Source organism: Orbicella faveolata, unplaced genomic scaffold (genome assembly GCF_042242905.1).
Source record: "Orbicella faveolata isolate gen_17 unplaced genomic scaffold, um_ofav_v1 contig_13, whole genome shotgun sequence".
Lineage (NCBI taxonomy): Eukaryota > Metazoa > Cnidaria > Anthozoa > Scleractinia > Merulinidae > Orbicella > Orbicella faveolata.
Window position 1 is genome coordinate 28140200 of NW_028301540.1, and position 12283 is coordinate 28152482.

Below are 12283 nucleotides of genomic sequence, written 5' to 3' on the forward strand. Positions count from 1 at the left end.
TCAAAAACTGTGTTCAGCCACCTTAATTTCGTTTGTCATTTTTGTGCGGTGCGTTAGCTGCCTACAGCTTTTTTGATTGTGGCCTGGGACCGCGCGTTTGCAGTTGTTCGCGAACACCTTGTGCGCAAAGGAGGTCTGGGCTCTACCGGTGCAAGGAGTGCTCTGACATTTTCTTTCGAAAACCATCCACAAAATCCAAAGTAATCGGCAAAAGAGTGAGGGATCCCTCTCTCCATACGTCAGGGAACATGACTGCAATGCCTCTAAAAGCTCGTCCGCAGGGTATTACCTTCGATGAATACGGAAGACCGTTTATAATCCTAAAAGAACAAGACAAGCAAAGAAGGTTGACAGGCCTGGATGCACAGAAGGTAAATTTTGGATCATCGTTTGATTTCAGTATGGATCATCATTTTGATTGATTGGTGTAATTTCTCCACAGTCTCATATTTTAGCAGCTAAAGCTGTGGCTAATATTCTTCGGACCTCTCTTGGGCCTAAAGGTAAGTTTAAGTTCGATCGAGCAAATGTACTTGTCAAAATGGACGAAATGTGCTTTGTTTCCTCCTCAACTGAAGGGGAGTAGCCACCTTAAAAATGTATCCTAACTGTGCTGTACAAAAATTAATTGCGCAGGCATTCTTTCCAGATCTTTCCAGCTTGTATCAGTGTTATTTTCATCGTCTTGCAATGATTCGAGCTGATGCAAAGCTTTATAATAAGCTTACTTACATGTCCACATGTACACAAAACATGTACACAAAACGGTGCAGATCTTTTGTTAACAAAATATCTACAACGTTGAAGCCTTCCTGTGGTAATAATACATCTGCTGCTTCTTCAGATCAATACGCAAGTCACGTGCTTTAAAGTGCCACTGAAACGAAATTTTCGTATGTGAGATTTTTGCTTAGTAATAAAGTTTCAACCTTACTTGGAAACACTGCAGACTTTTTTTTCGCATACGGTAAGCGAAAACTGCTTTTTCAGCCGTTCGAAATTGGCTGGTTAAGCCCAAAATTGGCGGCCATCTTGGCGTGGCCAAAACAGCCTAGTGACGTCACTGGTTGTATTGCTCTCATGCCGCGCTGAAAATTTAGAGTGATTATGGGAGAAGAGAATACTGTTCGAAGCCCCCCAAAAAACATCTTAAGGACATCTCAGGGCTGTAAAGCAGATAATAAGAGTAGCCTTAGACATGAAGAGGTGGAGAGTCGATCCTGGGGCTTTTCAGTCTATTTAATTGGATATTTTATGTAAGCAAGCAAACGAGTGGGAGTTCTTAGATCGCAAAATGATCGGGACTCTTAGTGAAATGGCCAGCACTCAATTAAACAATATCTACACTCATAAAGTTAAAAGAAATGAAAACAAGAGAAAGCGGCTTTTGAAAATATTATCCGGAGTGCTGCTGCACGAATCGTAGCAACAACGTTTCGAGTTTTCGAGTCGCTTCGCTTCGAGGAAACCGGACGTTTTGTGAGTTTCACCGTGGACGAGATTGTGCCACAGTGACCTTTAGTCTAGTTGTATCTGCTACATCCTACAAGTTATCACAACAGCAACAATTTAAGAAACCCTCTTATTTTATATGAGGGAGCGAATTTAAACTATAAAGGTAAGCTTAGCTGCCATGACCCTACAATTATATGTTTTCAGGAAACGAGAGAAAGCGTGACAATGTCGGCGGCGAAAGGTCATATATGCAAATTAGTTCAAATTCTGTTTAATAAACCTTCGACTAAATAATAAACTAGTGACGTTTAACGAATTGCTTTGAACTTGAATACTATTAAATGAAGATCATAGACATAAGTATGTGCTAAAGAACTCCAAGTTATCCATCGGCCGTGAAATATTACAATTGGGAGATACGTGTAAAAGAGAAGCGAAATTCCCGCTTTGTTTACACTGATACGTATGCGGCGATAAAGCAAACCCTGCTGTGGATCACAATTTTCAAAGATACATTTTGTCTACCACAAGAACTCTCACTTATTAGTATCATAAAAAGATGCTCTCTGTGTGCAAAGAAGTACTCGACTCAAAGCTTGTGGACCGTTAATAACTTCATGATTGTGCGGATGGCTGATGCGCTTACGGCTTTTAATGCAGCAAAGTTGCCGAGGACATATTCGAACCTTGTTAATAGACCTTAGATAAACGTGAGAATCCAAATTTCAGAACCAGGCTGAAAACAGACGACGAAATATCGTGTTTAGGCTTCAGGACGTGATACAAAAGTCGCCACACTCGTCTTCGAAATCTCCAATCGAGTACTCAAGATGTTCGAAAAGTATACTGAGCTGTTCTAATCTGTAGCATTCATTTTGGTGAATCTACATTCTTTGGCGCCCTCCAACGTTTATGATGTGTATTTCCTGTCAAGGCTGGACTGAGATTACAAGGTAGGAAACTAGTAGGTATCGACAATATGAAGAATAAACTTAAATAAATCAAGTGAAAACAAGAGAGAATCTTAAGCGCTTCTTGCGTGAATACAACCAGTGACGTCACAAGGTCCTTAAACTCGGTTCCAGAGCCCGGACACAGTTTTGCTCCAAAAAGTCGATTTCAGCAGCTAAAAAGAGCACTTTCCGTTAGGATTTGACAGAAATAAAGTTCACCATTATTTTAAGCACGTTTGAAACTATGAATTGGGCTAAAAAAAGAGAGTACGAAAATTTCGTTTCAGTGGCACTTTAAAACAGGAGATGTCTTACCTCGAGTGTATACCTGCAAACTCTCACGCATTACGCGTGAGTCTCACGCCTGCGGATCTAAAATTGTGATCTCACGCATTCAGACCAATTTCTCACGCCTAACTGACAATTGCTTAAAAATCGATTAAATAAAAATTCAATTTTTTTTTTCGGCAAAAAACAGTTGGTGAGTCCAGCAAAAAAGCATCTTCAAGCTTACTCTGTTACGCGTATTGAGTTCACGACACCAACTCATGTTTAGATTGTGTGACGTGACATGTTTCGGAAGTCGTTGGGAAATCTTCGGCAATCTTCGGAAGTCGTTGGGAAATCTTCGGCAATCTTCGGATTTCGTCGGAAATCTTTGGCGATCTTTGGAAGTCTTTGGAAATCTTCGGCAATCTTCAGAAGCCGTCAGTAAATCTTCGGAAATTGAGGTTCTGGAGATGAAAAATCTCATGCATTTTACTGAAAAAAAGTTGGCAGGTTTACGAGTGACCAACACTCCTACTGTGTAACACATGTAGTGTACATTTTAGCGAGTCGGCATTCATATGTGTATATGACTGACATATGTGCAAGTGTCATAATTTGTCCTTAACAAATACTCCGTTATTTATAATCTCTACGAGAGATTTCATTCAAAGCAAAATGTAATAACTTGTTAACCTGTTGCCTGTTTTACATGATCATGACACAAGTGCTGTAATAACTTTCATCAACTTTATAAAACTCCACACGTACTCATATTTTCAAAAATTGGCCAAAACATAGTTTCTTTAAAAATTAGATCAAATGAAGTTTTTGAAGATTTAGTAATGACCAATAATTTGTTACAGTGTTCAGTACGTTTTTTTGTGACACATTTTATAACTCTTAGGCATGGACAAGATGATGGTTAGTCCAGATGGTGATGTAACAGTCACTAATGATGGTGCGACCATTTTGGACATGATGCAAGTTGAACATCAAATCGCTAAGCTGATGGTCGACTTATCAAAGTCACAGGATGACGAGATCGGTGATGGGACGACTGGAGTTGTAGGTTAGGATAAAATTAGTCTGTTCTAATCCCAGAGAACCAGGGTAGATTGTGTGTACTAAAGGCATCCACGGTTGAGTGTTGATTGTTGCCCTCGATTGACCCTTGATTGACACTTGATCAATACTCAATTGACACCTTGGTTGACACTAGTTTGGGACAGTTGGTTGAGAGTTGACTAATTTTTGCAGACATACCATCAAGTGTCAGTCGATACATATGAGTCAGTCAACCGACTATCGACAGACTGCCAATTGAGTGTCAATTAGGTATTGATCCAGATGTCCATTGAGTGTGGATCGAGATGTCAATCGAGTGTTGATCGAGGGTCAATTGAGGGATGTGACTGTGGATGGTCACGGGCTACGGATATTTAATGTGTAACTCATATTCTGTAGCACAGAATGACAAGGAAATTTTGACTCCCCTGAATTGCATGCTATTCTTTCACAGCTCACCTCTAAAATTTTGCCACTTTGCCCTAAAAATATACATGTATGATAACTCGATTTTATTTTGAGTGCTACGTTGTACCTCTATGAACCGCTAAAATGAACTAAATCCTGTATCCTTATTGGTTGTGCAAGTAGGCAAGACAAGGCTCTCATGCCTACTCCAGATTGCCTACTGTAGTTGTGTCCAAAGGGAGAATGGTGTGCTTTAAATACTACACGAATAAATCCTGTATTGGCCAAGTGGAGGTGGCCTGGCCACGTGGTTTAGGGTGCTGGATATGAAATCTGGAGGTTCAAATCCCCCAACCTGCCACTATTTGTATTAATTGTTCTGTCTAACCTCAAGTTCAACTCCTTTGCCATTTTGTATTAATTAATAGCCAACTGGTCAACCTCCCACCAGTGGAGATTCTTAATAATTCCTACTCTATTTGCACAATTTGAGTGTCCTCAATTAGCACAAGAGTGCTAAATGCACTTAAAGATTAAATGAAGTTATTTATTTTGTTTGGTCATGATGAATGACACTTCCCATACATGTGCATAAGTGTAAATTTTCTCTGAACACTACAGGAAGCAACAAAAGAGAGAGAAAAATAATGTTGGCATTGTTGTGATTTAATGTTCTCCTATTTCTTCAGTTCTTGCTGGAGCTCTTCTGGAACAAGCTGAACAGCTGTTGGACTGGGGTATCCATCCAATAAGAATTGCCGATGGTTATGAACTAGCTGCCAGAATAGCCAATGAGCAGCTTGATAAGATATGTGATAGCTTTCCCATCGATAGAAACAACCCAGAATCCCTCATTCAGACTGCCATGACGACGCTTGGATCAAAAATGTAAGTACATGAACCATTAGCTGTCCATAACCATAAATTTAAGAATGTTAAACAAAGCCAAAATTGTAGGAATTCATGTTCAAGAGTGTTACAAAAACATTGTAGAACTGTCCATAAATCAATTTTGTTGATATTGTATGTGGGTGGATCAAGGGGTTGCCGGTTGACCAGCTACGTACATGTACATACCATGTAACAGTCTATAGAAACCATGATGTCATTGCTAAATATTATTGTTAATTTACAACCAAAGATGATGAATTATAAATTTAGGCAAAATAGCATGAACCGACTTTGCCTCGAAATTTCTCCGCTTGCATGTCTAGTGGTATGCTGAATGTCTCTGTGGCTAAAAATTTATACATATATATACATGTATGTATTTTCATGTCAGTGTCAGCAGATGTCACAGAAAGCTGGCAGAGATTGCAGTAGAAGCTGTGCTATCTGTAGCAGACTTAGACAGAAAAGATGTTGACTTTGAATTAATCAAGATGGAAGGAAAGGAAGGTGGAAAACTGGATGATACGATGTTGGTAAAAGGAGTTGTTGTGGACAAGGATATGAGCCATCCTCAAATGCCAAAGGTGTGTGCTGTTGTTGAGTTGTAAAGCATTTCAACTCCGGAAGAATTCTATATTTTGAACCAGGTAGAGCTGTTTATTTGATTTAACGTTTAATCTGTGAACCCAGAATTGATCAAAATTAAGCAAAATAGGTCTAATCATGGTTTTCGATGCCATCTGTCTGAGTAGGCAAAGCGGTTAGAAATTACTAACAGTGTTTGTATGGGAATCAGGTGGCAAATAAGTTTACTTTAAATATTGAAAACATTCGACAACTTATGAATCACAACTTTATCATACTAGGTAGCAGACTGTATTCACCAAATTTGAACCTGACGTAGCTGGGTTAGAAGATGCTCGGTTAATTTTTGATTTCCCATACATACATCTATAATTTTTTTCTCGCAAACTGCATCTCCCCAGCCAAATTTACAGGCAAATGTATGGAAAATTAGATTAAAGTATCCTCCAGCCAAGCCACATCCTGGTCAGAGAAAATAAAGCAAGTTGACAAGATCTGATGCTGTGTGCTGCTCAAGAGTACTTCTTTTAATTTAAAAAAAAAAAATTGCAAAAAATTGTCATTGACTAGAGAAAATATGGCTGTTAAAGGAAAATCAGCTTATCTTCTTGTTTCTGTGACAAACAGGTCATTAAAGATGCCAAACTCGCTATCTTAACTTGCCCGTTTGAGCCACCCAAGCCAAAAACTAAGCATAAGTTGGATGTTGCTTCTGTGGAAGACTATCAAAAGCTGCGAGAGTATGAGAAGGAGAAGTTTGAACAGATGGTAAAACAAGTGAAGGACACTGGTGCTAATTTGGCAATCTGCCAGTGGGGATTTGATGATGAGGCCAACCATCTTCTGTTACAAAATGAGCTTCCAGCCGTTAGATGGGTTGGCGGACCAGAAATTGAGGTATGTTGTGTATTACAGCAGTCTGCAGTAACCTAAATGAATGTACCTTTTTTTTTGCACTGTTTATGATGTCATAGAAATAAGGAGCAAACTGTCAAAATGGATCAAAATCTGCCAATTGTAACCCAGGGATGTGACCTTTGGAGCATTCTTCATTTCCTGAAATTTCATCTACCTAGATAACTGACAGTAAAATGCAAAAGGCAATTGTTTGATTATTTTAGTTTTAGCTTTAGAGTGGTATCTTGGTATCTTAGTATCTTAGAGTGGTATCTTGGTATCTAATGCCAGAAATGTGCTGAAAATCACAGCTGTCTTTACTGCTTATCACAGTTACAATAACCAGCTGATTTGGTACAAATAATCATTATGTGGCTTGTATTTGTAGACAATATAATGCACATTCTGGTTAGCCAAGTTTAGGGCATTATTCTCCCGTAATGCCCATGGCCTGATTCTGGGCCTGCGAAAGTAAAGCAAAAAGCAATAATCAGTGTTTCCGTCAGAGCACGCCATTGCGGGAATCCCGTGTTGCAACCAGAGATGGCCCCCAGAAAACGAAGAAAGGGCCAATTTGGCCCTTTCCTTTTAAAAGCCATCGCAGGGCTCGAAATTGTGACCAATACGGTCACCAATGTAACTAACATTTCATCCTTGGCGACCAAAATTCAGCAAAAATTCTGGTTTAGTCACCATGATGGTGACAACATTTCTCTGTGTTGACGCTCAATCCGGTTATTTTGTCACACATTATGTTCTTCTAGACGATCATATTGTAAGATCTTTGCTTTTAAAACATTCAACATAAGAAAAGAAGTCAATCCATCGTTTTGCTTTGCTGTATTGATTCTCTCACATCGGAAAACTTCCAAGTTTCAAATCGCCCTATAATGCATTGTAAACCCTTGATCATTGACTATGTCATGTATGCCTAAGGACTGTTCTCTTGTAATGCACGGATTGTACTAGTATCTGATTAAAAATAAATTTGTTGAGTAGAAACACTTCAAAAAGCACTTACTATTAAATTTTATCCTAGATCCTAATAAACTGCTTTGTTTTCCTTGGTACCCTGACGCATTTTTCCTTCTATAGCTTTCAATTTATTGGTCCCTTTCCTAAAAAATTGGCCCCTAAAAAAGGTCTTCAGGGGCCACTTTGGCCCTTGAAAAAAATTTTCTGGCTGAAACACTGAATAATAATCAGACGTTCAGTCTTTATGGGAAAATCTCAACCCTCTGCCTTGCCTTATTGACCTATTGCTCAGACAATATGACAAGGTCTCGGTTTGAGATTTTCCTGTAAAGACCTTACTCGGTCAATAAGTAGTTAATCATAACCATCTACTGTTGAATGCAAACTCATGCAAGATACTCTGTCTCCAGCTTATTGCTATTGCCACTGGTGGAAGAATTGTGCCAAGGTTTTCAGAGCTGACAGCAGAGAAGCTTGGTAAAGCTGGTCTGGTAAAGGAAGTCAGCTTTGGAACTACAAAGGACAGGATGTTGGTTATAGAAGAGTGTCTGAACTCTCGAGCTGTTACAATCTTTATCCGAGGAGGAAACAAAATGGTGAGGGTCAAACAGTGTAATGGTCAAACCGATCTTGTTTTACCTTGTCACACAGTCTTTTCTGTAACACATGGAGAGGAAAAGGTTTATTGAGTGAATGTCAGACGTAAGGGTAACAGATACATGTTAGATGTAGATGTTGGACATAATAAAGGGTTGGTGGCATACCCAGTAAATGGTCCCTCTGGATAAGAGCCACGATCCTGAATGAACCCACCCTGGCTAAATAAAGTTTTACGTACTTACTTACTAAAATGAAGGCCAAACCCAAGGGGAAAAATATGGGCAATGTTTTGCACGCCAGTTTTGAATTTCCTTTGGGGAGCAAAATCTCAAAACTGAATACATATTAACAGTGTAGGGCTAGATGTAAGTCTATGTGTACATGTAGGCATAGCCCTTTCTGTGTACATTCCATGCTTAACAATAAACATGTACATGTATAGTTTAAGATTCGTGGTAAATGCATTCATTTAAAGCCCATCAAACGACTACATGTAGTATGTTTTGCTTATTTCCATACAATATGTTTAGATGACCCCTAGATCACATTATGCCAAGTAATGTAAATTTATACAATTTGAAACCCATTACATTATAGAATTCAGGCTGTCATGTTTTTGTTCCATTTTTTTTTAAACAGATTATAGAGGAGGCTAAAAGGAGCATACACGATGCGCTGTGTGTTGTAAGGAATCTTGTTCGTGATAATCGTGTGGTGTATGGTGGAGGAGCAACAGAACTGGCATGCTCATTAGCAGTCACAAAAGAAGCAGACAAGGTAAGGGTCATCTGGTGTAGTTTGAAAGGAATGCTGAAAGTTTGATGATAATTAGTGGTCCCAGATATCGATGACAATGAGCTTAATAGGAGCCCAAAATTGGTGGGGTCCAAATCCAGGAGCACTTTCCATTCATTCAGAAATTCTGGAACTTTCAAAATGGGGGGAATGGTTATGTTGTGGAAATTTCCTTGGGAAGTGTACAGAAAATCTGAAACTATTAAAGTGAAAATTCTGGAAATTTCTGGAATTCCGGGAGAGAAATCAAATAAAACAGAAATTCCAGGTAAGACATTTTTGAAAATTTGGATGTACCTGGCGAGGCTGACCCCTTTTCCAAACATTCTGGAAAATATCTAAGGTTCACATCCACTTGTAGTTGTAGTATTTGATTACCAGTAGTACTTGGACGTGAACCTGGGGCTCTTTCCATTCGACTTTCCATTCAGAATTTTTGATCGAATGGAAAACGCCTCAGGTTCATATCCATTTGCAGTGGTATTCCAGGGGTTCCAAATACTACTGGTGATCAAACCCTGCAGGACACAGACTACAGACTGTGCACTGTACCCCAGGCGACCCCTATATAAACAGGGCAGGTGTGCTCGGCGGAACTTTTGAAAAGACTCCCACCAAGATCACTTTTTATGGGCGTGGCTCAAAATATTTTTAACTCCTAAGAGGTACCAATTTTTAAACAAGACATTATCTCCGGTCAAATTTTTTTTTGGCTCAATGCCCTGTAAGGTACTCCAAAAGCTCCCATTGTGGACCTTTTGCAGCTGAATGCTCCAAGACGTACCAAAACTGTGTTTTTTAAAACCCCTAAAAGGTACGACCACCCCCGTCATTTCCGTATGGGGTCCTCCCACGGGGCACTGTACATGCATCTGTTCACTAAAACTGACACCTTTAAAGTTATGTCTAGTATGCTCCTTGACTTAAAAAATTGGATGTTACCATTCCAATTTGCACGCACATGTAAGTGAGACTGTTATTTCCTCAGGTATCCACACTGGAGCAGTATGCCATGAGAGCATTCAGTGACGCCTTGGAAGCTATACCTTTGGCTCTGGCTGAGAATTCAGGATTGAATCCCATTCAAACTGTAGCTGATATTAAATCCAGACAAGTCGCTGAAGGCAATCCTAGACTCGGTGTCGACTGCATGGATACTGGAATTAATGGTATGTTGGCCTGATTCAGTTTGTTTGTTTACTTGAATCACAGTCAGATGCCTTTTGTTTAAAGTCTCCTTTGCAGACACCAGGGAGTTTCAACAAACCACAACGACGAAGTTTGCGCGAACGTCGCCAAACAATTGGTTTAATGTTCTGCACGTGCGTTTTGAATCTTTTCACCATTTTTTTTCCTTTTTTTTTTGGGGGGGGGGGGGGGGGTCCTGTACAAAACAGCAACATCAAATGACTAAGTTCTGTGTATTGTGGGGAACGCGAAAAACAGCGGCTAATGTTTTGTATTTCCATTTGGATTTCAACACTGGTATTACATATTTAGCTTAAGCAAGTTCTGAGACCAATAGGCGCACTGAGCAGATCTAGACAATTGCGAAATTCAAAGATAAAATATAAATTCATTTTTTTACAAGGCGTTGTCTTCGGGGTCGCTGTCGTCGTTGCTTAAGGGCCCATTAACCGATCTTTTCGAGCCGTTGCTAAGGAAAATTTATTCTCATATAACCTCATCATTTTTGGTTAGTTCAGAGTTATTTCATGTGTTTTAACTTTTTCATGATCAGCAACACTAGTGATGACGTCATCAGGCCACGCCCATGGTCATGTGAGTAATACTGAAAAAACGCAAAGGCTCCCAGGCAGATTACTTCATCGGGATTTTTTTCATTGATTTAATATTTTAATTTAAATCATCATTACGCTATGCATAGATTTTGTTTCATTTTTAAAAGGTCAGATTTTGAGAGAATTTCAAAATATTAAAAAATTCGTAATTTTCCGAAAAAAGCATAATTTTGAGAAAAGAATGCATAGCTATCTTTCCAACGTTGGCTTTAATCGAAATCCGTCGAAAAAGGCTGGATTTAATTAAAAGCCGCGTTTCCTTTAGCATTTAAAGAAACCGGAAGTGTGCCCGATATATATTGGAAAAATTCCTATCAGCGCGTGCGCAATTTACACTACTGGCTTCGGTAAGATCAAACAAAGCCATGAGGAGTTAGTTTTTCTCTTTCTGTTGCTGTTGTTTTTCTGTCTTTTTCTTATTTTGTCTTTGTTCGTACTTTTTTTCCTTTGCATTTTGTAAAACACAAGGAAAAACATCTAAAATGTAAGCGAATTTGGAAGTTATCGAGTTGTTTTTATTTTCCGCGCTCAGGCTGACGTAAGTAACCGGAAGTGAAATTTCACCTCCTGAGCAACGCGCGCGAGCGCGCCCATAAATCGGTTAATGAGCCCTTAAGCTCTCTAATCCCAAAAAAACACTCAGACTGCAGGTTGAATGGAATCACCTCCCTTGAGTGCTTGACAATGTATTGATATTGCTTTAACCTTGAATTATATATCTGATTGAGGTGTCCTTGGTTGCTTTGCAGATATGAAAGAACAACACGTGATCGAAACGTTAATCGGCAAGAAGCAGCAGATAAGCCTGGCCACTCAGCTCGTCAAGATGATTCTTAAAATTGACGACATCAGGACGCAAGGAGAAGCGTGACATCTCTTCGACTTTAAGTGACATGCCTATCTTGTGTGACACAGCTGAGTCACGCATGATTGGTGTGACCCGTCGACTCTGTTAATTTACTACAAAAGAGCTTTGCTTGCATCAATATTTCGTGGAGTCGAAGTTTAAACAGTCGTTCACAGAGTTGCCCCAAAGACATCGTTCTCTCACTCGTTGTCTGAGATGGAAAGAGAAAAGAACCATGCAGAGCAAATTGTACAGCGATGGAGAATAAAATAAAAATGAAGAAGCATAGTTAGATGTTTTTGGGGCAATGTTTTGTGTTAACTACACATGTACATTAGGAGACACCGGGGAGCTAGGTTGGATTTGTCAATCGGTCGATCAATTAATAATCATTATCATTCGATGCGTTTTCCTCTTCCTTTTCATTGGCCGAGAGCCCACCACGCGACCTGTAAATATCTGCCGATAAACAATGGTATGCTCATGCGTAATACCGTTGAAATGTGTTTTTGCTGTAAATGATATTCTACTCGTGCGTAGTTGTAAGCACGCTCTTTTGTGAAAAATGGCAGATCGCATCCCTGAGCTGTCAGAGAACGATTAAGCTTCGCTGTAGCTTCTTGAGTGTCCCTCAAACTTTCTGAGAGCATCATTAATTCGATGATACTCAAGTAATGCATCCGGCAATTCGAAACTTCAACAAACCTCCCACCCCCGAGCATTGAACATTTTGAATTTTC

General features: G+C 39.5%; 1 protein-coding gene across 1 annotated transcript; it reads left to right on the forward strand.

Annotated features, from left to right (window-relative positions):
* Positions 1–103: 103 nt before the first annotated feature.
* On the forward strand, positions 104–11831 carry LOC110041065 (T-complex protein 1 subunit epsilon-like). The gene is made up of 10 exons (XM_020746334.2): positions 104–371; positions 443–503; positions 3583–3747; positions 4841–5039; positions 5434–5626; positions 6255–6524; positions 7910–8095; positions 8739–8876; positions 9883–10063; positions 11446–11831. Exons 1-10 carry the CDS (start codon positions 249–251, stop codon positions 11565–11567), a joined length of 1638 nt encoding a protein of 545 aa, XP_020601993.1. The 5' UTR covers positions 104–248; the 3' UTR covers positions 11568–11831.
* Positions 11832–12283: the final 452 nt, after the last annotated feature.